The 22,169-nt window shown below is 39.5% G+C and overlaps 1 protein-coding gene across 2 annotated transcripts; it reads left to right on the top strand.

Moving 5' to 3' along the window:
- The first annotated feature begins 1,105 nt into the window (after positions 1–1,105).
- Positions 1,106–21,375, top strand: LOC115793153 (atlastin-2-like). 2 transcript variants are annotated; one of them, XM_030747990.1, is made up of 14 exons: positions 1,106–1,382; positions 8,305–8,450; positions 9,641–9,853; positions 12,927–13,061; positions 13,165–13,269; positions 13,371–13,421; positions 13,551–13,607; positions 13,829–13,921; positions 14,159–14,297; positions 15,245–15,372; positions 16,267–16,323; positions 16,419–16,490; positions 17,347–17,778; positions 18,752–21,375. In XM_030747990.1, exons 1-14 carry the CDS (start codon positions 1,310–1,312, stop codon positions 18,887–18,889), a joined length of 1,839 nt encoding a protein of 612 aa, XP_030603850.1. In that variant the 5' UTR covers positions 1,106–1,309; the 3' UTR covers positions 18,890–21,375. The 2 variants fall into 2 exon arrangements, with proteins under 2 accessions (XP_030603850.1, XP_030603849.1); XM_030747989.1 differs by having other exon boundaries at positions 1,112–1,382; positions 19,318–21,375.
- The last annotated feature ends 794 nt before the right edge of the window (positions 21,376–22,169 follow it).

The following is a 22,169-nucleotide window of genomic DNA, read 5'->3' as shown; positions in this document are numbered from 1 at the left end:
ACTCTGAGAGCCTTCCGAATGACCCAGCTCCTCACCCTATCTCTTAAGGAAGAGCCCAGCCACCCTCTTGAGGAAGCTCATTTTGCCCACATGTATCCGGCATCTCATTCTGTCTCTTGACAGAATGATAGCAGCAAGAGTGAAATAGAATGTTCACAAGATGGTAGTGAGACCTGCTCTGATATATGATTTGGAGATGGTGGCACTGACAAAAAGGCAGGAGGTGGAGCTGGAGGTGGCAGAGTTGAAGATGCAAAGATTTTTGTTGGAAGTGATCAGAATGGACAGGATTAGAAATTAGATCAGATTATAAATGAGGATTAGAAACTGATATCAGAGGGACAGCTCAGGTTGAGCGGTTTGGAGACAAAGTTAAAGAAGCAAGGCTGAGATGGTTTGGACATAGGAGGGAGAGTGGATATATTGGACAAAGGATGCCAAATATGGAGCTGCCAAGCAGGAAGAAAAGAGGAAGGCCACAAAGAAGGTTCATGAATGTAGTGAAGGAGGATATACAGAGGGTTGGTGTGATAGAGGAAGATGCTAGGGATAGGGTGAGATGGAGGCAGATGATCTGCTGTGGAAGAAGAAGATTCGCAATTTAATTCTTTCGATCACCATCCACAGCTCATGGCCATAAATGAGGGTGGAATGTAGCTGAAGCAGTAAGTGGACAGCTTTGCCTTCATGCATACTGTAGCAACCTCCTCACTAAGACAGACCAGCACAGCATCCGTATTACTGCAGATGATGCCCCAATCTATCTGTCAGTCTCACCCTCCTTCCTTCACTCGTGACTGAGAACCATGGCCACAGACTTGGAGGTGCTAATTCTCATCCCCCCCAGTGCAAGGAGGTCCAGCTAGACCAGGTAAATCAGCTAAATGAAGAATAACTATACTTTTGTTTTATGACTTCTGATTACTTTCTGTAACAAAATGTGCATATTTAATCATAAATATTAGTTGTTTTAAAAACTTGATTCAATTTCTAAAGCAAAGAAACGCTGAACTGGGGGGGGGGGCGCATTTTTCTAATCTGTCACCAGGGGTTGAGAATTCTTTGCTACGCCCCTGGAATCAGACTTTACGCTGGTGTCGAACGAAATTTAAAGTTTGCATTGGTGCAATGATTATGTTTATGCGTGCTCTAAACTGATTAAAGAAAAACTTGTTTTGCCTCAGGGAAATCTGTAAGTACTTTGCATTGCTGCAGCGGGCAGCCACGGGGCGGGATAAAAAACTTAAAATGCGCGAGAAGGAAAAAAAACTCCTTTGACGTCAGCGACGTTAGATTTCAGTAGTCCAAGATGGCGGCGGTGAACGGAGTGAGGAACAGAGGAAACCTCGAGTCCAACTGCAAACGCAGAGTCGCTGAGGAAGGTAAACTGTTGTTATTTGTGTGGAAATGCGTGTGACAGCGAGTTGATGAGGAGGGTGAAGCTTCGAATGGGGTTACAAGTGAAAGTGTTTATGTTTCGGTGGTCTTTGTGTCACTCAGTCAGGGGGCTTTTCCGTTAGCCAGACGTTTCTGTTTTCAGTTGGAGACCCGCGGTGTCCTGCCAAACGTGGTACCCCTGCCGGGACGTGGTTCACAAACACAGAGAGCTCGGCCTAAAGTTTGTGAAATTCACATGTGGTGAAATGCGGCTTATCGGGTTACGAGTTCTCTTTGTTAAAGTTTTTTTTTTCTTTGGCAACTTGGGGAGAAAAGCTGCCGTGTGAAAGTGACTCCAACACGGATCCAAAAATCAAACTCGGCACCTGTCGGCAGATTAGTCCGGGCCGTCACTTTCACCTGGTCCAGGAAGGATCCGCGGCTTGTCCGCGTTTTTTTTTCTTTCCACAGCCCGCACTGTCAGTTTGAACTGCCTTAAAGTACTTTTCTTCTGAACTTTGAAACCAATGTCCTTTAACTGGATTTTAGTCGGTACAAATCAAGTAACGTCGCGTTAATCTCATCCTGCTAATGACTGGGATATTTTTACGTACCCTATAATTAGTCTGCTCACTTTGTTAGCAGACTTAAACAAGGTGTTTGCGAAGCAGATGTACATATGTCTGTGTTGTTCATGAGGAATAAAAATAAACCATAGCAATGAATCTATGGAGATTATGTAGATTATTTTTTTAATGTTTTTTTTTTTTTTTAAATTGAATTTCATGTATTTTGCAAATTCATTGTCTAAATTTGCCCATTGCTTAATGGCTACAGTGCTGATGGCACAGAAAGATATCTATAATCAAACAATAGAATTTTTATTAATAATTTCAATAGTTGTAACATAAATATGGAAATATGCACAGATTTTTGTCAGATGACCCAGGACTGATTACTGCCAGACCTGCTGAATCAAGATATCACTTAAACACAACCTGTTTGACAAAGTGACGTTGGCTAAAAGATCTCAAAAAGCAGCAGATTATGCCACAATCTACAGAAATCAAATGCTGACTAGAACCCTGAGCAAAAAGATGGTGTGGGATGATTGCTGTCAGCCTGCAGTAAAGTTGAACCAGCTAAATCAGTGGTTTGCATGCAGACAGCTTTCAGTTTACCTTGTTGTTAATACCTTTGTCATTTTGTAAAACAACCCAAAAGTGGATGAGATCAGGTGAAAAGATCTTTTCTTCACGTTTAACCTTGTTAAACAGATGGTTTGATAAAGGACTGTACTGGCTTTTACCTGCGAGAGTTTTGTTTCAAAATCTGGCTGGCACACCACTTGTGTTCACCATCTCTTTACTACTGGCTGTGTGGGGGTCACAAAAGAGAGGCTGCAGTACCACCATAAAGTACGATACAGCTATCTGCACAACAGTTGTGTTATCAATCTTTTTGTTGAGGAAAAGGAGCTTGATGGCAGTGTTTCCTGGCTCAAAATGCGCCTTTGGGGTGACTGTGTACATAACAGCGATTGGTCTGAATTGGGCTGTTAACTTGCCCAACATACTTTTTCACTCAGCCTGACCTGTGGGCCCACTGTTTATGTTGAAACCTACAGTTAGTATTAATTGATAGCTTTAAAAACAAAACCCAGCCAGATGCATCCCTTCTATGTTGTGATAATTTATTTTACAAATGTAGAAAATAATCCTGCCAGTTGTTCATCAATACAGCTTCCATTAGTTAAACCATGTATAACATTTAAGCAAATACTAAAAAAATCAGTCTCATAGTCAGGATTCCCTTATCAGGATAACCCTTATATCTACTTTGAAATACACCAATGACTCTGTGGCAACAACAACATTCACTAACTCCGGCTGCTCCTAATCTGCACTTTGTCCTCACAGACTCCCCATTGGTCTGCTTGCTGCAACTCAACATTTGTCCTCCTTGACTTGTGTCCAGTGAGGCCGAGTCAGGTTGTCCTTTAGTGTTGGTGTGCAGTGAACCCGCATCTTAAAAAGCCTACAGTGAACTTCTTTCTCTTTGCACTGAATAAGCAAATATTGTCTGGTAATTCAGATGTATATTCTGGCTATGTTAAGGCTAGAAGAAGGTTTTGTAACCCTATTTGTGAATAGCTGATGTTAATAATCAGTGGTACAACAGCAGAAGAGATTTTTGCTTGAAATTTTCCTGTTTTCTCAACACTTTAAGGCCAGTTTACTTTTTTATGATCCAACTAGAAATATGACATGTTGTATTTCTTAATTTTGTGCATAATTATGCTTGAATAACTCAATGTGTTGTATTTTCTTTTTATGATTCAGCTTTACTCCCAAAGTTGTTTTTTTTTTTTTTTTTTTTTGTAATTTTTGCACTCCTACACAGAAATGGCTTGTTTAAATTAGGAAATTTCCCATATTTAGACAGCTGTTTAGGTTACTGGACTGTAGCTTTATCAAAGTCTGCCTCAGATGTAGAGCAGGAGTCGAGGGGAGGGGTTAAGGGCAGGGAGGCTCATTTGGGATTTAGTGCTGAGATGTAGGCTACCTTGTATGCTATTCTTGCACTGCATAGTTAAAGATAGAACATCATCAAAACTGGAAGGGGATGCAAGACTGAATGCACTTGTGTATTTATTAAAGATTGGCCAATATTTAGCATTTTCCCATGTGTTTTTGTTTGTTTTACTGATTTTTACAGCAGTGACCTGATGTGCATCTCTCTGTAGAAATATAACTAAACATCTCATTGACACAGCCTGAAACTACTGTGATTGACCTATACTGTATCATCGTTTCCTCCTTTAAATTTCCAGTTAATTCTACAGTGATTATTTGAATCAGTTTGAAGAGATTGGATCAACTTGTAGAGAGCTAGTGGGGTGTTTTTTGCTAGCTAGTGTTTTGACAGCAGAATTATGGAGCAGTGCAGGCACATCGTAGACAAATATGAATGCCGGCAATGGTGTTGACATTGGAGTTATAGGCTCTATATAGATTGAGTGCACAAGTATAAATTGCCCTTTAGCATCCAGAGTGTGTTTATGTATTGCTTCAGTAATGATTAGATCTGACTACACCACAAGCAGTCACTCATTTACCACATCAAAGTACTGCAGAACTGCACTTGTTTGCATGGTTGTGTTACACCTTGTTTGTTTACTTCTATCACAGAGATTGAGATGTGCTTCAGTCTGTCCCAACTGGCATTGGGGCATTTCAAAAACAGTAATCTGTTGTTCAGTAGTAAAATAAATATAATTTATTTAACTGACAAGTTGGCAATAGAAGGAATGTTTTATCAGCAAAGCAGTGTTTAAATGTCCACCAGTTGTGCATATATCAAGTGCTTTATGCTTTGTCTGTGATGCAAACCCCTCTCATCCCTCTAACATTATTGTGTGTGTGAGTGTACTGTCAGAGAATCATGTAGGCCAGTTAACATCTGCGCTGTGCTTCCATAAGATAACAAGTTAAGGCAGCTAATTTTAGTTCTGTCCTCATTTTCTGGAAGCTGAGGAGCAGAGCAGTACATTAGCCACTTTATCACCAAGTGTTAGTGTTGTAATGATTGCACATATCAGCAGAGCTAATGGAGGTTTACTGCCTGTTACGTTTCCATGTTTGCTTGATGTGTTTTGTTTGTGTTTTGCTACACAGACTCCTCGCAGTCTTAGCAGAATAGTGTCTTTGTGTGGGTTCCTGCAGTCTGTCACTTCAATCTGCTGAGTGCTGCTTTGGACTTGACGGAAACCTGCAGTGCCACAGACTGGGGAAATGTTCAGGGCTAATTTGTGTGCATAAGAGATTACAATAACTGTCCTGTGCTTGCAGCACTGCTGTAGCCCTTGTAGCATGTTCTCAAAAGCTGAAAATATATTGAACTTTGACAGTTGTAATGAATCTCCAGGTTATTCTTTAAAAAATTTTAAATTTATTATTGGTTTCTCCTTTCTGATTTAAAAAAAAAAAAAAAAAAAATTGACAAAGGCATGCTTGAGCTCTCAAAACCCAACTTGAGGTCTCAAAATGACAGACTGATGGTGAAAAGTCCAGATTCATCCATTTAAGTAGAATATTGGGGGGCAAGTCGTTGCAGACGAGACACTTAGAAGTCCAGCTATCACACCATTAGAAAATGAACAATTACCACAGAGCTTTCCTTATATATTTTGGAAATGTTTCCTTTCTTTTACTTTAACTGTATATTAAAAATTGTACTCATTAGTTTGTGGCCTTCCACTGAAGGAAATCACCTGGACTGAAAAAATGCTCTTAACTAGTAGTAAGGTTTTTATTTGTTTAAGCATAAACTACATTTTTGTGCGATACTGCAAGATTTGGTATCAATCCGATACAAAGTAAATACAGGGCCAATATCACAGATACTGATATCTATACTTTTTAATAATTTAATAATGAAGACCCCCCCTCCCCCCAGAATTCTATCAAAAACCAGGATAGAATTGGCAAAGTTTATAGGTAAATAGAAATAATTTATCAAATGAAAGTTTTTCTTCTGAAACATTAGAACAGTAACAAAACAATTTTCCTCGTACATTGTGATATCTGGATTTTTTTTCTTAAATAAAGTGTACAAAATGATCACTCAGGAACAAATTAAAACTTTTTTTCAGGTAGAGTGTTCAGAAAGTATAAAAATGTAATAAAATATAACCATTCACTAATTTTCTGGATTTTTTTCTTAAATAAACAAGCTGTACAAAATTATCACTCCACAACGTTATAAAACGTTTACGCTTCCGGCCCCACCCCCTACTTCCGTCCAGTGATTTGATGTCAAAATATAAGACAATTTGGCCCTTTAAGTTACTTTTTTGACATTTTGCTAACTCCTCTTAATTGGAGGGGAAGCAAAATGTCAAAAAAGTAATTTAAAGGGCCAAATGTCTTATGTTTTCAACATGGAATTGTGGGCTTGGAAGTAGGGGGGCGGGGCCAGAAGTGCAGGCCGGGAGTTTGAGGCCGCTGACAAATTCCTTTTTTTCCAAAGTAAAATATAAAAATGCAAGTATGGGGAGGGGAGGAGCAAAGTATGCCTGCTCTGTGCTGTGACAGGAGCAGCACTTAAACAGTCAACTTGCGTCTTTAATGAAACCACAGCACTGCATACAGGAGAGAAACCGAAGCTAAAGTATCGATCTCATTACACTGGTATTGATCAATATCAATACAAATTTTGGTATCGATATTATCGATATTTGGATCGATCCGCCCACCACTAATAACCGGACAATGGACTTGTGTTAGGTAAGGCAGCACAGATTATTTGCTTTAACTATATGCAGATTAATCATGCTCACATGATTAATCTCCAAAGGCCACTTTTGAGTCAAACTCAATTATAAAGTTTATTTTGTGCATTTAAAGTTATAAAACATTTAAGGGGCAGCTGTGAATACAAGTGTCTTCATGTACTTCCAGCTTACATGCGCCCTGAACTCTCCTGCTGGCTATTTGTTTCCTTGTCCTGTTACCAAAGTCATTGTCAGCAACATTTCTTAAAAAAAAAAAGGAAGACTAATTAATTTTGAAAGTTTTTAATTTATCAAAAATAAAACTCAAGTTAACCAGCAGCACTGTGGCTCAGTGGTTGCCTCAGAGAAAGAGACTTTTGGGTTCAAACCTGGTTGGGGCTCTTCTGTGTACATGTTGTGTACTGGTGTGAATTATTTCCAGTTTATCCTGCCATCTGAAAACATGCTAGATTACCTTAATCGGCTGAGGATACTCATACAAAATTACTCTTAATTTCAAGAGTTTAAATTCCTGGATAAATAAAGGCTTTTAGTGTCATCTTTTTTTTTTTTTTAATAACTTCTAAATTTGTGGGCTTTCTTGTAAAATGACCAACGGCATTTCTTGTGGTCATGGATGGAAGAAGTTTGTAATTTCCTTATTGTGATGTCTCATCTTGTGTTGTCAGCTTACTGCTGATAAATGTTGCTTATCGTGTTTATGTCTCTGATGTAGGAGTTCATAGTAATATTTTTTTGTGAATATCAGGACTTTGATGCAGGTCGTGAGCTTATCAGGGATGCCAAGCAAATTAGATGGGATGGATCGCATTGCTTTGCTGAAACCTTATTTGAGTCTTGTGACAGACGTGACTGAGACAACTTGGAATGAATGGCTAATCGCTTAAATATTTGAAGCAAGGTTTAATACTTGTAGTCCAACCTGTTTTATAGACTGTCAGTTATATGGGAAAAGGATTCTCGTTCACTGTGTACTTAAAGGAACATCATTTTAGCCGTTACCTGTGAATTTTCTGTATTTTTAAAAGAAACCGTGATAAAAAGATGATTATGTAAGATATCACTGAAAGTCACCAGAAGGTTTGAATGTCAAACTATTCAGTAGTTGCTGCCCTTGAAATAAACACACACCAGGAGTTTGTTTGGAGTTCATCAAACTCACTTTTACCGCTTTTATGGCACTATTACAGGATGATATTTGCAGTTTTAGTGGAAACAGGTTTTATAGTTAACAGTAAACAGAAAAACAAAAAAGGCTGAGAAGAAAATGGAAAGCACTGTCCTGGTGACTTACTTTACTTGTCCTTTTTTCTGGCCCTCTGTGATTTTTCAGCATAAGGCTATTTTAGAGCTTGACCCAGATGAAGGGAAGCAGAGTGGATAACAGTATTTAGTCCAGCACACAATGCTGGAAAGACTCCCGTCTTCAGTTTGACCCATGTGGCATTTCTTTTTCTCGTTAGCTTTTCAGAACAGTAGTCTAAACAAAGTTTTGTTAAAACCTTTTCCCTAGAAATAAGCCGGCCTCCACATTCTTCTTTTTTCTCACTTGGTCTTTTATCATGTAGCATGGTGTTATGTATCTACTGTAATTTTAGCTTTCTATCTCCACTCTGTCTTATTCTCTAAAGGTTACAGGGCTGTGGAAGATGTCTCCAATTGTCGACGCAAGCCTCCTTTAGCTACACCTGAAAATGATGATGACGTGTTGCCCATAATGACAGTCAAAAATATGAGCCTCACACCCTCACCAGAGGAAGAGTTTCAGAAAAAAGAGGTGAAGTTTTCATGTGTTTCCTGCTATATTATAGTCTATTAATGAGCTTTAACGTGTGTAAATAGAAAAATATTTTTACACATGACTTTGGAATATAGATGTTGACAAAGGTCATAAGTAAGAGAACAAAAGATTGTATAACCAACTCTGAGGTCTTAGGGGGGCTCACTACAAACATAAATGTGATCTGTGTTACCTTGCTTAAAAAACCAGTATAGATTTCTCTGCATTTCTAACCATTTGATGAATTTAAAATAGAATTTATGCTGGATTAAATTAAGCCTCATTTAAAAAATTCTTCAAAAAACCCTAACTATACATTTCAAGGAAAGCAATAAACAAGAACTGGGAAAGTCCAGATAAATTTTGTTCATTTGTCACCAGTTAGGCTGCTTGATTGTGGCAACAAAAAAAAAAAAAGCACAACATAATTAAAAATTATTTTTGGCAATATTGAGATATGGGTCATTAAACACAATTATTCAGACTTTGGAACAACAGTGAATTTATTCAAGTTTAAAAAGAGAAGAGAACCTTGTCTTAAGTGGGTAAATTTCCTTGAAATGTGAGTTTAATTCACCTGAGTAAACTAAATAAATGTCAAAGAAACTATACCATGAAAGTAGTGAATTTGCCTTATGTTCATGCCAGGGGCGTAGAATTGGGTAGGGACGGTAGGTACATGTCCCTACCAATATCAAAGGACAGCAGTTATGTTCCTACAAATATTTCTGATACCACACTCTGCTCTGTGGGTGTAATTAGCGCCACACCAGACCCTGATTTGGCCCACATCCCTACCACTGTTAATACCAAACCTATACCCTTGGTTCGGGCCCTTTTTATTGAGGTGCAAAAGTAGTCATTACAAAAGAGAATGCAGCATAATAATAATTTTATTGCAATTACCTTGTTTTAATAATTGGTGGAAGCCAAAATTGTATTAAACGGTTTGGTCACTTCCTGGTCATAACTTCAAAAGTTTTGTTTAGCCCACAGTCAACACAAGTTTATGTATTTTCTTTATTCCAGGCTCCTAATTTTGTTAATTTCCCCGTTTTCTCAGCTGATTTCAGCTTTGTAATTTTCAGTTGTCTCCCCCCCTGAAGCCTGCATCAGCAGCAATGCAATCACATAAACCTCTCTTGATGCCAGAGAAACCCTGATTGATTACAAACCCATGTCTCCAGGCTGTGGTAGACGAAAAAAAGGCCAGGCCTGTCCAGATTGTCCAGGCAAACAAGGATGACCACACCTTTGAGCTGAATGAGAGTGCACTGGAGAAGATCCTGCTGCAGGATCACGTGAAGGACCTGAATGTGGTGGTTGTTTCTGTGGCTGGAGCCTTTCGGAAGGGAAAGTCCTTCCTGCTGGACTTCATGCTGCGCTACATGCGCAACTCGGTGAGATGACTGTTATATTTAATGCTTTCTGTACTGGGGATTCAATAAAAAAGTATGTTTAAAAAAAAAAAAAACTTTATAGTTGTATACAACTATTTTTTTTTTTTTTTTTTAACCCCTCAGCCTGAAAAAGCTGATGGGGTGTTGTCGACACCCTGCCAGGCAGGCTGCCAACTTTCAACTTTGTGAATGCGTTAAACTGAGAATGAGGTCACCTAGAATTTACAAATTGATGCCATAGATGCATTTGCTAAAAATCTCGGCCAATATTCTCAGTGTTGTGTGTGTGTATATATATTTATTATGATTTTAGAATTTATTATTGCTGGTTCTTACTTAGCCATTTGCTTTTGAATTGATGTAGTAAATAAAGTCACTAATGATCATGTGCACCCCATTAAGATCTACAGAGACCTGGTAATTATTAGTTCTATAGGATGTACTTCCAGGGGATTTGTGCCATCTAAAGATTCTACTGGCAAGAGGCTGAGGGCTAGCACTCCTAGTTAACAGTATTTTTATATCTTGCACCACATTTTCTAAGTAGTTAAAGTAATTTAAACCAAGATGTAAATGTTTCACATTGCTAGATGGTGGTCTAGTGGTTAGGACTGTTGCCTTGCAGCAAAAATTTCCTGGACTGCCTCTTTCTGTGTTGGCTTTGCATGTTTACATGTTTTCCCTGTGCCTGCATGGCTATTCCAGCTTCTTCCCACAGTCCAAAGACAAGTAATTCCAAGCTGGCCATAGATGTGTACGAGAACATGAACGATTGTCTCTCTGTTATCATCTATGTGATAGACTGGCGACCTGTTCAGACTATACCCTGCCTCTTTTTCCCTGTGACTTCTGAGATAAGCTCCAGCCTCTCTGCCATCAAAGTAGCATGTGTGTTAGAGCAGTTGTTGTTTCAAGAATCCCCTTTTTAATATTGTGCATTATACCAATTTTAACCAGTCTTCCTACTCCCAGCATATTTTCAAGCAATTATTTCCCAAGTCAGTTGAACTGATCTGTTATCACATGCTCTTAAAATGAACTTTGATTTCTTCAGTTTCAGTGAGCTATGAAATAGTACTATTATTAGTATTAGTACTAATTTTGAAGGTGAGGTGGGTTCACATGAGCCAAGTAAACATACAAAAGTTCATCCTTGCTCTGAGGGTGAGTATTGAGTAACACTTGCAGTAGGTAGAGATTGTGAAAGTGGGTAGAAATGAACAAGACTTCAACTAGTACTTGAATGTGCAAGTGACAAGCAAAGACAAGTGCTTCTAGTTTCCATGTTATACTGAGATACTTGCTCAACCAGGAGGGTAAGATTTGCAGCCGAGGTATGTAATTGAGACACATGGGCCACGTGAGCACAGTGTCTTGTTCATGTCCATGTAACAAGTGTGAACAGCGAGTCTTTCAGCCCCTCTAACAGCAGCTGGACACACAGAAGCAGCCAGGATCACCTTACTCATTTTCAAATAACACACTTACACACACCAGGAAATACAGAGCGTTGTTTTATTTCTCAAAGTTGTTGGACAGCAGGTCTCTGTACGTGCTCAGAGTTAATGTTACCAGTAGAATTAAGTGTGTACAGCTTTCATGGCTGCATATTTTTCTATTACAGTGAGTATTGTCTACAGGTATTTATTAGCAGTTATCGGATCATAGTTGGACACAGAGCAGAGATGTACTGTAATAACATAATAATGAGGAATCACTACTCCTCTGTACTCTAACCTTCAAACCAGGTATTTGATTGAAAGCTGCATTTCCTGTTTGTGGTCAGTGGTTTTCCTCACATGTCAGTGGGATAAACAGACAAGGTCACAATGTGAACTGAAGTTTGTGCTCACAATCACAACAGCTGGCTGGCACAGCCTTGTCTGAGATTTTTTTCATTTTAATTTATCTATTTGTTCATCTTGTGTTGCTATGTTTTTTTCAAGGTTCAGTTCAGGTATGTTGCTGTAATCAAAGATTGAATCATAGATGCAGTAAAATATGTTGATGGTGATGAACTTTCGGTTACTTCTGCTTCATTTATCATACTGCATTACCCTGACATCCACCTTGCCAGAAATGTCATAACTAGGGGTGGGACTTTAATTTCGATTAATTAATTACAGGGAAAATAACGAATTATAAATTTTAACGCAGTTTAATTGCACTTTGCACCATGGAACGTTTCTCGGTGCACGAGTTCCAGGCATACAGATTATATCGACGCACAATGTCCAAATTCAGGGGCCGCATCATTCGAAGGACCCAGTCCACGTCCTTTGCAGCCCACGAAGACCGCAAAGGCTGGAAGTGAGCGGCTAGCGTCCATTTCAGCGTCGCCTGCCCTCACCTCGGCATAGCTCATGTCGCCTAGCAACCGTGAGTGCAAAGCACAGCTGTGTGAAAGCAGCTGGTTAAACAGAGAACGAACTTTTTCTCCTTTTTGTGGTTTGATTTTAATTCTTTTATTCAAAATAAGCTGTTAAAACAAGCATAACACATTTCAACATCAAGGAATTCAGCTGAGCGAATGATTAATTTCCAACTATATTAAGTGAGACATTAATGTTGAATAAAACTTATCCAGTTATGATGCATAAGTTTAATTTCAGGAGTTTGCTTATCACAGGAGCACTTTCACCCTTCATTGGTCTGTGTAGTAGACTGGTGGGAAAATAAACAAAATTTTGAATTTAAGCTTATGTATATTGATTCATTCATCAACCAAACTTAAATTAATATTTCTCATGTTAAATATTTACATGTGATTAAAATGCGATTAATTTTGATTAATTAATTACAAAGCTTCCAATTAATTAGATTAATTTTTTTAATCGAGTCCCACCCCTAGTTATAACACATTGCAGTGGCAAAGATCTCAACAACTGTAATAGGTCCAGTTGGCAGTAAGAGGCAGTGTACCTGTACCATTTTCACTCCTACCTTTCTTCTGCTCTTCATACTTTTCTTCCAATCTGTCTTCTCAATCCATGTAACCTCCTGTCCCAAACAACCTTCTTGTTTTTCATCTCCTGCCAGTCCCTCCCTATCTTAGTTCTCTTTTCCTCTGCAGGATAAAGACTCATGGATGGGAGACAATGATGATCCCCTGACTGGGTTCACCTGGAGAGGAGGCTGTGAGAGGGAGACCACAGGAATTCAGGTCTGGAGTGAAGTCTTTGTGGTCGACAAGCCTGATGGCAGCAAGGTAGACTGTCCCCAGACATATTTATAATGACCAGTCAGTTTAATCTTTTGTTAATGAATTTTCAGACATTTAAACACAAACTCATCAAGTCTCATCCCGACAGGTTGCTGTGCTCCTCGTTGACACTCAGGGAGCTTTTGACAGTCAGTCAACCATAAAGGACAGTGCTACAGTGTTTGCCCTCAGCACAATGACCAGCTCTATACAGGTGATACTTAAAGCATGTTTTTTCTTTGTCAGCACTATCCTTACATATTTATTTTAGCACATTAACACACGTGTGTGTGTGTGTGTGTGTGTGTGTCCCAGGTGTACAATCTCTCCTCAAACATTCAGGAGGATGACCTGCAGCACCTGCAGGTTTGTCTCTTTTTTTTTTTTTTTTTTTTTTTTTTTTTTTTTTTCTCCTCTCACCAGGAAGTAGCATCAGAATGTTTGGGTTTTTTTTTTTTTTTCCCCATCATGATTTATATTGTCTTTCATATGAAGCTCTTCACAGAATACGGCCGGCTTGCTTTGGAAGAGGTCTCAAAGAAACCCTTCCAGGTACTGGCTGCTTCCATTCACTGTGTGTGCATTTGTTGCAATTTGTGATGTCATGTATGTTTGAGGTTTATTAAATTAATCTTTTTTACTGAAAACAGGAGTATTGTAGACTAATTAAAGTAAAAGTAACAAATTTGCCTTATATGTGTCCACAATAATTTTATTTCTATGTTTTTTTTCTTCAGAAATTCAGTGTCTGATTGTTTGTTTTTCTGTTTCAGTCTCTGATGTTCCTCATTCGAGATTGGTGTTTTCCTTATGAATACTGTTATGGATTGAAAGGGGGCAACGAATTTCTGGATAAAAGACTGCAGGTTAGAATTGAGTTTCAAAGCAGTTTCAAAAAGCAAAACGGGGGGAAAAAAAATACCAGCGAATACCAGCTGCTGGACTAGAAACATACCCTACCTCGATATTCACACATTCTTAAAAATATTTATGCTCACAAAGTCACAATAATCAAATATTCCTGTTATGCAAGACATGTATCTATGTGAAAAACTCAAAAGGTGAGTAACAAGCTCACATTTTGTTGCTGTTTGTTGATGCAGGTTAAACATAATCAGCATGAAGAGTTGCAGAACGTGAGAAACCACATCCAGCACTGTTTCTCCAACATCAACTGCTTCCTGTTGCCACATCCTGGCCTGAAGGTGGCCACTAACCCAAAATTTGATGGCAGGCTGAGAGGTGAGAACAAGGCAACAGTAGCAACGTTGACTTTCTCTTGATCATATTGATTATACTAGATTATAATATTTTTATAATATTTTTATTTTCATTTTAGAGAGTTTGATTTTCTGTTACATGGCATTGAACAGGAGTGGCCCTCCAATCTCATTGTACATCCTGTATAATGACAATAAAGGCATTCTATTCTATTCTAATGGCTGAACACAGTTGTGCATTGGTTGAACACGGAGCCTGCAAACAACTTTGAGATTGAACTGCCAGATGGGAATCTGTGTGTTTTAGCTGTGTGCTTGGACAGTGTCTGCAACTGCTCTGTGGGCTACTCTTGCTTCAGCCCTTCAGCTGGCTGTGGAGAAGACCAAATTTATAACGTACAAAGACCTGAAGTGAAACCAAATCTTAACAGCAATGAAAACTGTCCACTGCAGACACTTTTGTGCTTCTTATTCTGCTTGGTTTATGTATTTATTTTTTGTCATTTCTGTGTTTTATCAAGCTTTTTTAGTTTTTTAAAAAAGTTTGGCCAGCTTAGTTTCACATGGTTGTCCCTCCCCACAGTTTGAGACTCACTAGCCTACACTTTCATAAACTGAATTTCCACTTTATTTTTCCTCCCCTCTGGAGAGCCCTTTGTCGATTGTGTCATCACTCCAGATTGAGCCATTAATTAAGTTGTAAAATCTTATGATTTGTTCATTCATAGTAGAAATATAACTTTCAAGGGAGGAAAAGGCGTTCTAAAAACTGAGTTTTTTTTTTTTTTTTTTTATTGCTGTGCATGATTTTATGTCTGGGAGCATTGAAATTACAAGTAATGCTCTCCCCATTCATTCAGATAGACTTCAAACTTATGTCCCAGAGCCTTTAATGACATGGCTTCTATGTCATTGGCAAGACATTCCTCTAGAATTATGTTGCCAAAGCGTTGTCTTTCCATGTTTCAGACATCAACGAGGATTTCAAAACAGAGTTGGCCAGGCTGGTGCCACTTCTTCTGGCCCCAAATCAACTGGTAGAGAAAGAGATCGGCGGCAACAAAGTCACCTGCAGAGATCTTCTGGAGTACTTCAAGGTGGGGCAAAATTTTAATAAATTCCAGTCTTTGTCACCGCACATTAGCAAAAGTCTGAAAATAATAATAATAAATTCAGTATTGCCAGAGTGGTTATTATGGACCAGTTGACTTTCTGTTGACTTATATCCAATTATCTGCCTTCAAATATATTTACATCATAACATTATTGAAGAGATGCATCAAAAAAAAATGCATCAGAAACACAACTGAAGAATCTAGAAAGCTATGACCTAGTGTTGTAGGATGTTACCTGTGCAACAAGTCCAGTTGTGAGACTTCTGGAGACGTGTTCTCTGGAGTGACAAATCATGCTTCTCCGTCTGGCAATCCGACAAACAAGTCTGGGTTTGACAGTTGCCAGGAGAACAGTACTTCTCTGATTGCATTGTGCAAGTGTAAAGTTTGGTGGAGGGGGGATTATGGTGAGGTTGTTTTTTTAGGAGTAGGGTTTGGCCCCTTATTGCCAGTGAAAGGAACTCTTATTCCTTCAGCATACATTTTGGACAATGTCATGCTCCCAACTTTGTGGGAAGAGTTTAGGGATGACCCCTTGCTGCACTGGTGCAGTGAAGAACTTTACTGGCCTGTACAGAGTCCTGACCTCAACCCAAGAGAACACCTTTGAGATGCATTAGATTGGAGACTACAAGGCAGATCTGCTCCTCCAATATCAGTGTCTGACCTCACACGCTTCTGGAGGAATGGTCAAAAATTCCCATAAACACAAACCTTGTAGAAAGCCTTCCCAGAAGTTTGAAATCATTTCAAAGATCACACCTTTTCCTTGAAGTAACTGCCACGTTGTCAATTCACCTTGCTGTGAATATTGACTGTGCAAAAAACACTTTGATACTGTGCCTTTTCTTTTTTTTTTCTTTCCTGTTCCTGCAGTCTTACATAAAGATCTACCAAGGAGAGGAGCTGCCTCACCCAAAGACCATGCTGCAGGTTAGTAATTGGAGATCTTTTAATTATGAGTCTCACTTGTCTCATCTCCATCTGGTTACAGTTATGTTGAATGTTTTTTGTTTTGTTTTTGTCAGGCGACAGCAGAAGCCAACAACTTGACGGCTGTGGCAGGAGCCAAAGCCATGTACAGCAAGAAAATGGAGCAGGTAAGGACAGGTTTATCCCTCACATTCATCATGAATGAAGTCTTAAAGGCGCCTTAGTCCAGAGGCCATGTTAGGGAAGGTCATTGCCTGAGCAATCAGTCCCTGTCTCCTACCTAATCAGCTGGGGTTTTGTCCAATACATTTCAAATAAGTTTCAGGCTTCATTTTTTAGCCTGACCAATGATCCCAAAATTACTCCCAGTGCAGTAAAAGCATATCTGGATAGTATTCCCTTGGGTGTTCTTCTATCAGTCATGGACTGACCTTCCCAGAGCTCAGACCTCAACATTATTGAAGCAGTGTGAAATCATCTTGACAGAGTACAGAACAAAAGGCAGGCAACATCCAAATAAGAGCTTTGATTGTCCTTCAAGAAGCCCGGAGAACTATTCCCAAAAACTGCTTAAATAAATTATAAGAAAGGTTGTGTAAGAGTTCAGGCTGTGATCGAGAATAAAGGTGATCTTACAAATATTGAGTATATTTGACAAAGTATAATGATGGGTGGTTCAACTCTTTTTCACAGTAATGTACTATTAGGGCCTGTAACTCTGAAAATTTTCATAATATCACAGTCAAATATTTTCATGCATTCATTATATAAAAGCAAATGTATAAAAGCTATCTTACAAAAAACCAGCAGCTTTGAAGGTTTGAACTTTTTACAAATATGACTGGATTTACATGGCTGAACCAGGAGGTAAATGGTCTAATTTTGATAAGCTAGTAGCAAATTAACAGAATGGTTTCTGAAAGATGAGGCTTAGAGAATATCTAACTGGAGTTCCACACTACTTTGTCTTGCCTTCTAAATGTTTAATCCTTTCTCCTGGTCTCACGCTGTCCCTCCCGACAGATCTGCGGTGGGGACAAGCCCTACATCGCCCCGGCTGACCTGAAGCGCTGTCATGAGGAGATCCGCAATTGCTCCGTGTCTTACTTCCGCTCTGTGAAGAAAATGGGCGGCAAGGAGTTTTGCCAGCACTACCAAAACCAGCTGGAGTCAGAGCTTGAGGAAGCCTACACCAACTTCTCCAAACAGAACGACGGCAAAAACATCTTCTATGCAGCGCGCACCCCTGCCACGCTTTTCGTCGTCATGTTCACCACCTACGTGGTATCTGGGGTGACTGGTTTCATCGGCCTGAGCGCCTTAGCGGCACTGGCTAACCTGGTCATGGGTGTGGCGTTGCTGTCGCTCTGCACCTGGGGTTACGTGAAGTACTCGGGAGAGTTTCGGGAAGTGGGAACGATGATAGATGAGGTGGCAGAGGCACTCTGGGTACAGGTGGGTAGACAGTATTCTACTAACAGTAATGCACATGAGAAAAGCAACACACCTTCACAGCAGGAATGTAATATTGAGTGCAGTCAGGATTAAAGGAATTGATTAGGGATGCACCAATCAAACATATGGGCTAGTCTCCAGTCATGACTCCAAAAGCTAGATTGGCTGTCTGACAACTGGTCAATCTGTTCAAGCAAATTCTGTCTTTACCACGTCAGTAGCAGTGCAGCAGTTAATGTAGCGGGAGAGAGAACACTCTAAGTAATTTCCTTTAAAGTAATTTCCAGTAAATTAAAGCTTATGTCATTTTGGCAAATGATCTTTGTGCTGTTGTGTATGCAGTTGGATGTTTGGTTTTTGTTCATGCTTTGTGTTTGACTTAAGCTGAAGTTTAACATGAGTCTGATTATGTTACCTGCTTAGTTTTTTATTAACAGTATCTGTGTCTGCGCATGTCTGGATTATTTTATCTCCCCTCCATTTTTTTCTTCCACTTTTTTTCTTTTTCTTCTTCAACTCCCGTGATTCATTTCTTAAACGTCACCTTTCAGAGCTCCACTGAAACCCAGCCAACACCACCTTCATCCTCTTTGTTTGGCCCTCAGTCACTGAATTGCGCTGATGTTACTCAGAACAGATCAGAAGTCAGAGTTTTTGTTTTGGGTTTTTTATTTTTTTTTATGTTTTTGCAGTTTTATAAATGGTTAAACGCAACCTTCCTCTATCTCTTCCTGCGTCTCCTACTTTTAGAGGATGGTCAGAAAGGTGAGGGGTATAGATTCCTGTTTCTCTGATTGCCTGCCTCATTTTCTTTATCCTGTTTTAAAATGTGTGGTTGTATATTGTGTGGTACTTTATTTTTCATCGCATGGATCTTTCTCGTCACTTCTTTCCCATTTTCTCCACCAGTATTGGTCTGCCTGGTTCTCTTCTTCTTGTTTAACTCTCCTGTTCCTCCCTACTGTCATCTCAGGTGATTACCAAACTTTTGGAGCCCGTCAGGAGCCGCCTGGCGTGGCCCATCTCTCTACTCCCCTCCCTCCCATCAGTGACACTGGAACTTGGAGCTCTGTCACCTCTCAACAGCAATAGCTACAAGAAGACTAAGTAGCTGCTTTTCAGCCGATGGATTTACAGACTGTTAGACTTACTTCTCATATTGAAACCTCTGCAGTTTGCTGGCCCCTTTATTTGTAATGTTCAGTCTAATGATGCTGGATTCCTGTACTGGGTGCGGATACGGAACCCGTGTCGGGATCTCTGGGACATGGAGCCCGCATAAACGGTTTATAATAATCTTATTCTGATGTGGATGGAAACAAAGCTTTTCTTTTTCCTTGGTTGTGTTTTGTTGTAAATCCTGTGTTTAAGAGTTCATTTGTGTTCCTGTGGTCAGCACTTTGAATAATTTTTTTTGTTCCTTTAAATGTTTTTCTTCTCTAACCTGCTTTCTTTCAGTTTCTCTGTCTCCATTATTGACTATTTGTAACAGATTATCAATTCTCACACTTATCCCCCCCCCCCCCCTCTCTCCCGCAGGTTCTGAAGCCACTAAGTGAACATTACATGGGGGACAACATGAGGCAGACAGTGGTGAACTCTATCAGAGCCAGCTTGACAGAACAGGGCTCACAACAAACGAGGTTAAAGACTCACTGACATTTTCCTCCTCATCTCCACCCATCATCTTCATCATCCTCCTGCCCACTCAATCATGTTCAGTCCTAGAAATGTGGAAATAGTTCAACACCAAAGCTCCCCTCCCCCCATATCACATAGCTGCCCCCTCTTTATTTGCCTGCCATGGACCTGTAGGCTTTCTGCTCTGCTTTTCATCGCCCCCCAGTGCCTCAGATCAGATACTGCACATTGATGAGGGGGCCAAGCCGAGCCTCTTGCCAAAACAACACCTAAAGGATCTTCTCCGGTGTGCCATACTGCGTTGTGATGCATACTGAAGGCTGACATACACACATACAGATTCACACTGATGCTGGTAGTGGAATGCACTCGTATCAGGATTGAGCTGTAATTCAGGGAAAACTGACACAGCTGTGGGCAGCTGTTCTCGACATTGGATACCAAGTGAATTCACTTCATCTTACAGGCCAGCTCAGTTTACTTCCTCTTCAGTCTGGTGAAAATATTTCCTGCAAGCACAGGTGACTAATCGACTCAAAAAACTCGAAGTGATGGTCCAATTTCTCTTGATTCTACTGACACATGGGAGTAAATTAAAATCCAAGCTGGAGAAGCAACTTAAACAAATTTATCTACAACTCTGAACTGAAAATTTGACTGTTGGAGATTAATCAAAGCTGTAATTTTTTTTCTTCTGTGGGCCTCCTTTATTAGTTTCCCACACTACATTTGGAAGCCATGTTAACCAGGTAACATTTGCATAATCCACATTTGGGCTCCCATCTCTGTGCTTTATTTATATATCATGATTATTGTAATAGAGTTGCAGGAAGGCTCAGTCCTCCTTTTTTTGTGTGTGTGTGTGTTATATCTGGCCTTCTTCTAGCAGACGTGCCAGCATTTGGCCCTCTGCATGCTGTTAAGAGCGGCCGTGTTGTATCATGAGGAGCTTTTAGAGCTCGGCTATAGTGAGGTAGATCAGTTTGAACCTCCACTGAAGCCACACTAGTGCTGATTGTTTGCAGTTTTAAGACCTGCAGGCTAAGTTTGATTGTTGCTCTGGGAGCTCCAGCTCAGGCGTTTTGTACATTATTCACGGTTGAATAATTGTTCTTTTTTTTTTTTCCCTCTCTCTCTCTTTCAAACCCCCTTTAAAGGACTGAGTTTGAGGAGCTGTTTATTCACTTTCTTACTGAAAATCAGATGAGAAGATGCACATAAAGCAACACTCAGATGCTGCTTAGTTTAGCACAAGGACAGGATTCAGGTGAAACCAGCACCGATGAGGCTCTTTGGACAGAGCCAGGCTTGCTGGTTTCCCTCTTTTAGTGTTTAAGCTACACTGATCAGCTTTTATATTAACTGACAGACACATGAGTGCTATTGGCCTCGTCTTCTCATCTCACTCCCAAAATCCCTTTACATAAAACTTTTGCTGAGGCTGCTGTCAGAGCTGGAGCTTCCAGAATCTGCTAAATAAAATGCAGTTGACTGTGAACTGAATAAATCTGCCCTGTTGGTTTATCTTGTCACACTAACAGCTGCATCACATCTTTTTGAGCTTTTTTTTTTTTTTTTTTTTTTTTACATCAATTCCATCCACTTTTCACCTCAAGCGCCAGTCTCGTACTGTACAGTCTTTTTCTGTGTTCAAACTATAAATTGGGCATATATGTTGGATTAAATATTTAAATAAACTTTGTGTACATTTTATAGCGAATCGGTTAAAAATGGTTGTTTTTGTTTTCCTCTCTTGCTGATTAACTTACCAGTCTGTGGTTTGTTAAAGAATGATGAGTTGCTGCTGTAGGTTTAGTCTCTGCTCCTCTTGAAAATTGATGTTAACAGAAACACATCACTAGATCTGACAGGAAAAGCTTTTGACTGTGACGAGTGGGTAGAAGATGTCTGCCTGCCTTTTAAAGAAATGTCTGGTAATTTATTTTTGAATGTTTACCTTAAGAATAAATCATCAGCACAACTCTTTTGGCTCCTCCTTTGTCTTTTATTCCTTGATAGAGATGATGGACCAAGAAACATCACATTTATATCTTAGCAAAGCTGCTCCCAGACTTGGAAATTTGAAATTCTTATGCAGACAAACCAGACTTTTAATCCAAAATCTGATCAACACACAAGTAGAAATATTTCCTTTGTTTCCAATTCAGTTTGACTTTACTTAGCCACTTCTTCAATGTAAATTCTTTTAAACTACTATAATATTTGAGATTAATTCTGGATCAAAAACTGGCCATAAAATAAAAAACTTAGTTTCTATTATTTGGGTTCTTTTTAAAAATGTTTCATAGATGTTTTAACTAAATTACAAACCCAAGTAAAGAATTCATTTATTCTACTGAATGAAACCAAAAGGATGAAAAAGATTACACCTTGATATGTTAATTTACATTGAAACAATATCCAGTTACGTATCTCAAAGTTGTTACCAATAGGTCGAGGGTTCAAATCTACCCCAGAAAGAGATATTAAAGATCTGCATCAGGTGTTGGAGCAGAACATGCGATAAGTGGGCTACACATAAATGGACAAGAATGCTGCTACACTTGGAAAGTAGTTCGATGTGGGTTCTGTGTGCAATCTATGGATTTTTCAACACCCAACATCTAGTCTAACACACAAACAACTAGTAGCTCAACTTGGTCGGTGTTCCAGCATCTGCAAGAAGATTGAGGTACAAGTGGAAGCCAGGATGTGGCTACTGGAATGCCTAGAGCTGTACAGATCAACAG

This window comes from Archocentrus centrarchus, chromosome 15, assembly GCF_007364275.1.
Source record: "Archocentrus centrarchus isolate MPI-CPG fArcCen1 chromosome 15, fArcCen1, whole genome shotgun sequence".
NCBI lineage: Eukaryota > Metazoa > Chordata > Actinopteri > Cichliformes > Cichlidae > Archocentrus > Archocentrus centrarchus.
The sequence above is the reverse complement of the archived record's forward strand: the minus strand, read 5'-3'. Positions and strand labels throughout refer to the sequence as shown.

Bases quoted from the DNA above. Each gene is read 5' to 3' on its own strand.
- LOC115793153 (XM_030747990.1), top strand. From the start codon at position 1,310: ATGGCGGCGGTGAACGGAGTGAGGAACAGAGGAAACCTCGAGTCCAAC. The intron at 8,451-9,640 runs GTGAAGTTTTCA...CCATGTCTCCAG, and splicing joins AAGAGTTTCAGAAAAAAGAG to GCTGTGGTAGACGAAAAAAA. The intron at 14,298-15,244 runs GTGAGAACAAGG...TCCATGTTTCAG, and splicing joins ATTTGATGGCAGGCTGAGAG to ACATCAACGAGGATTTCAAA.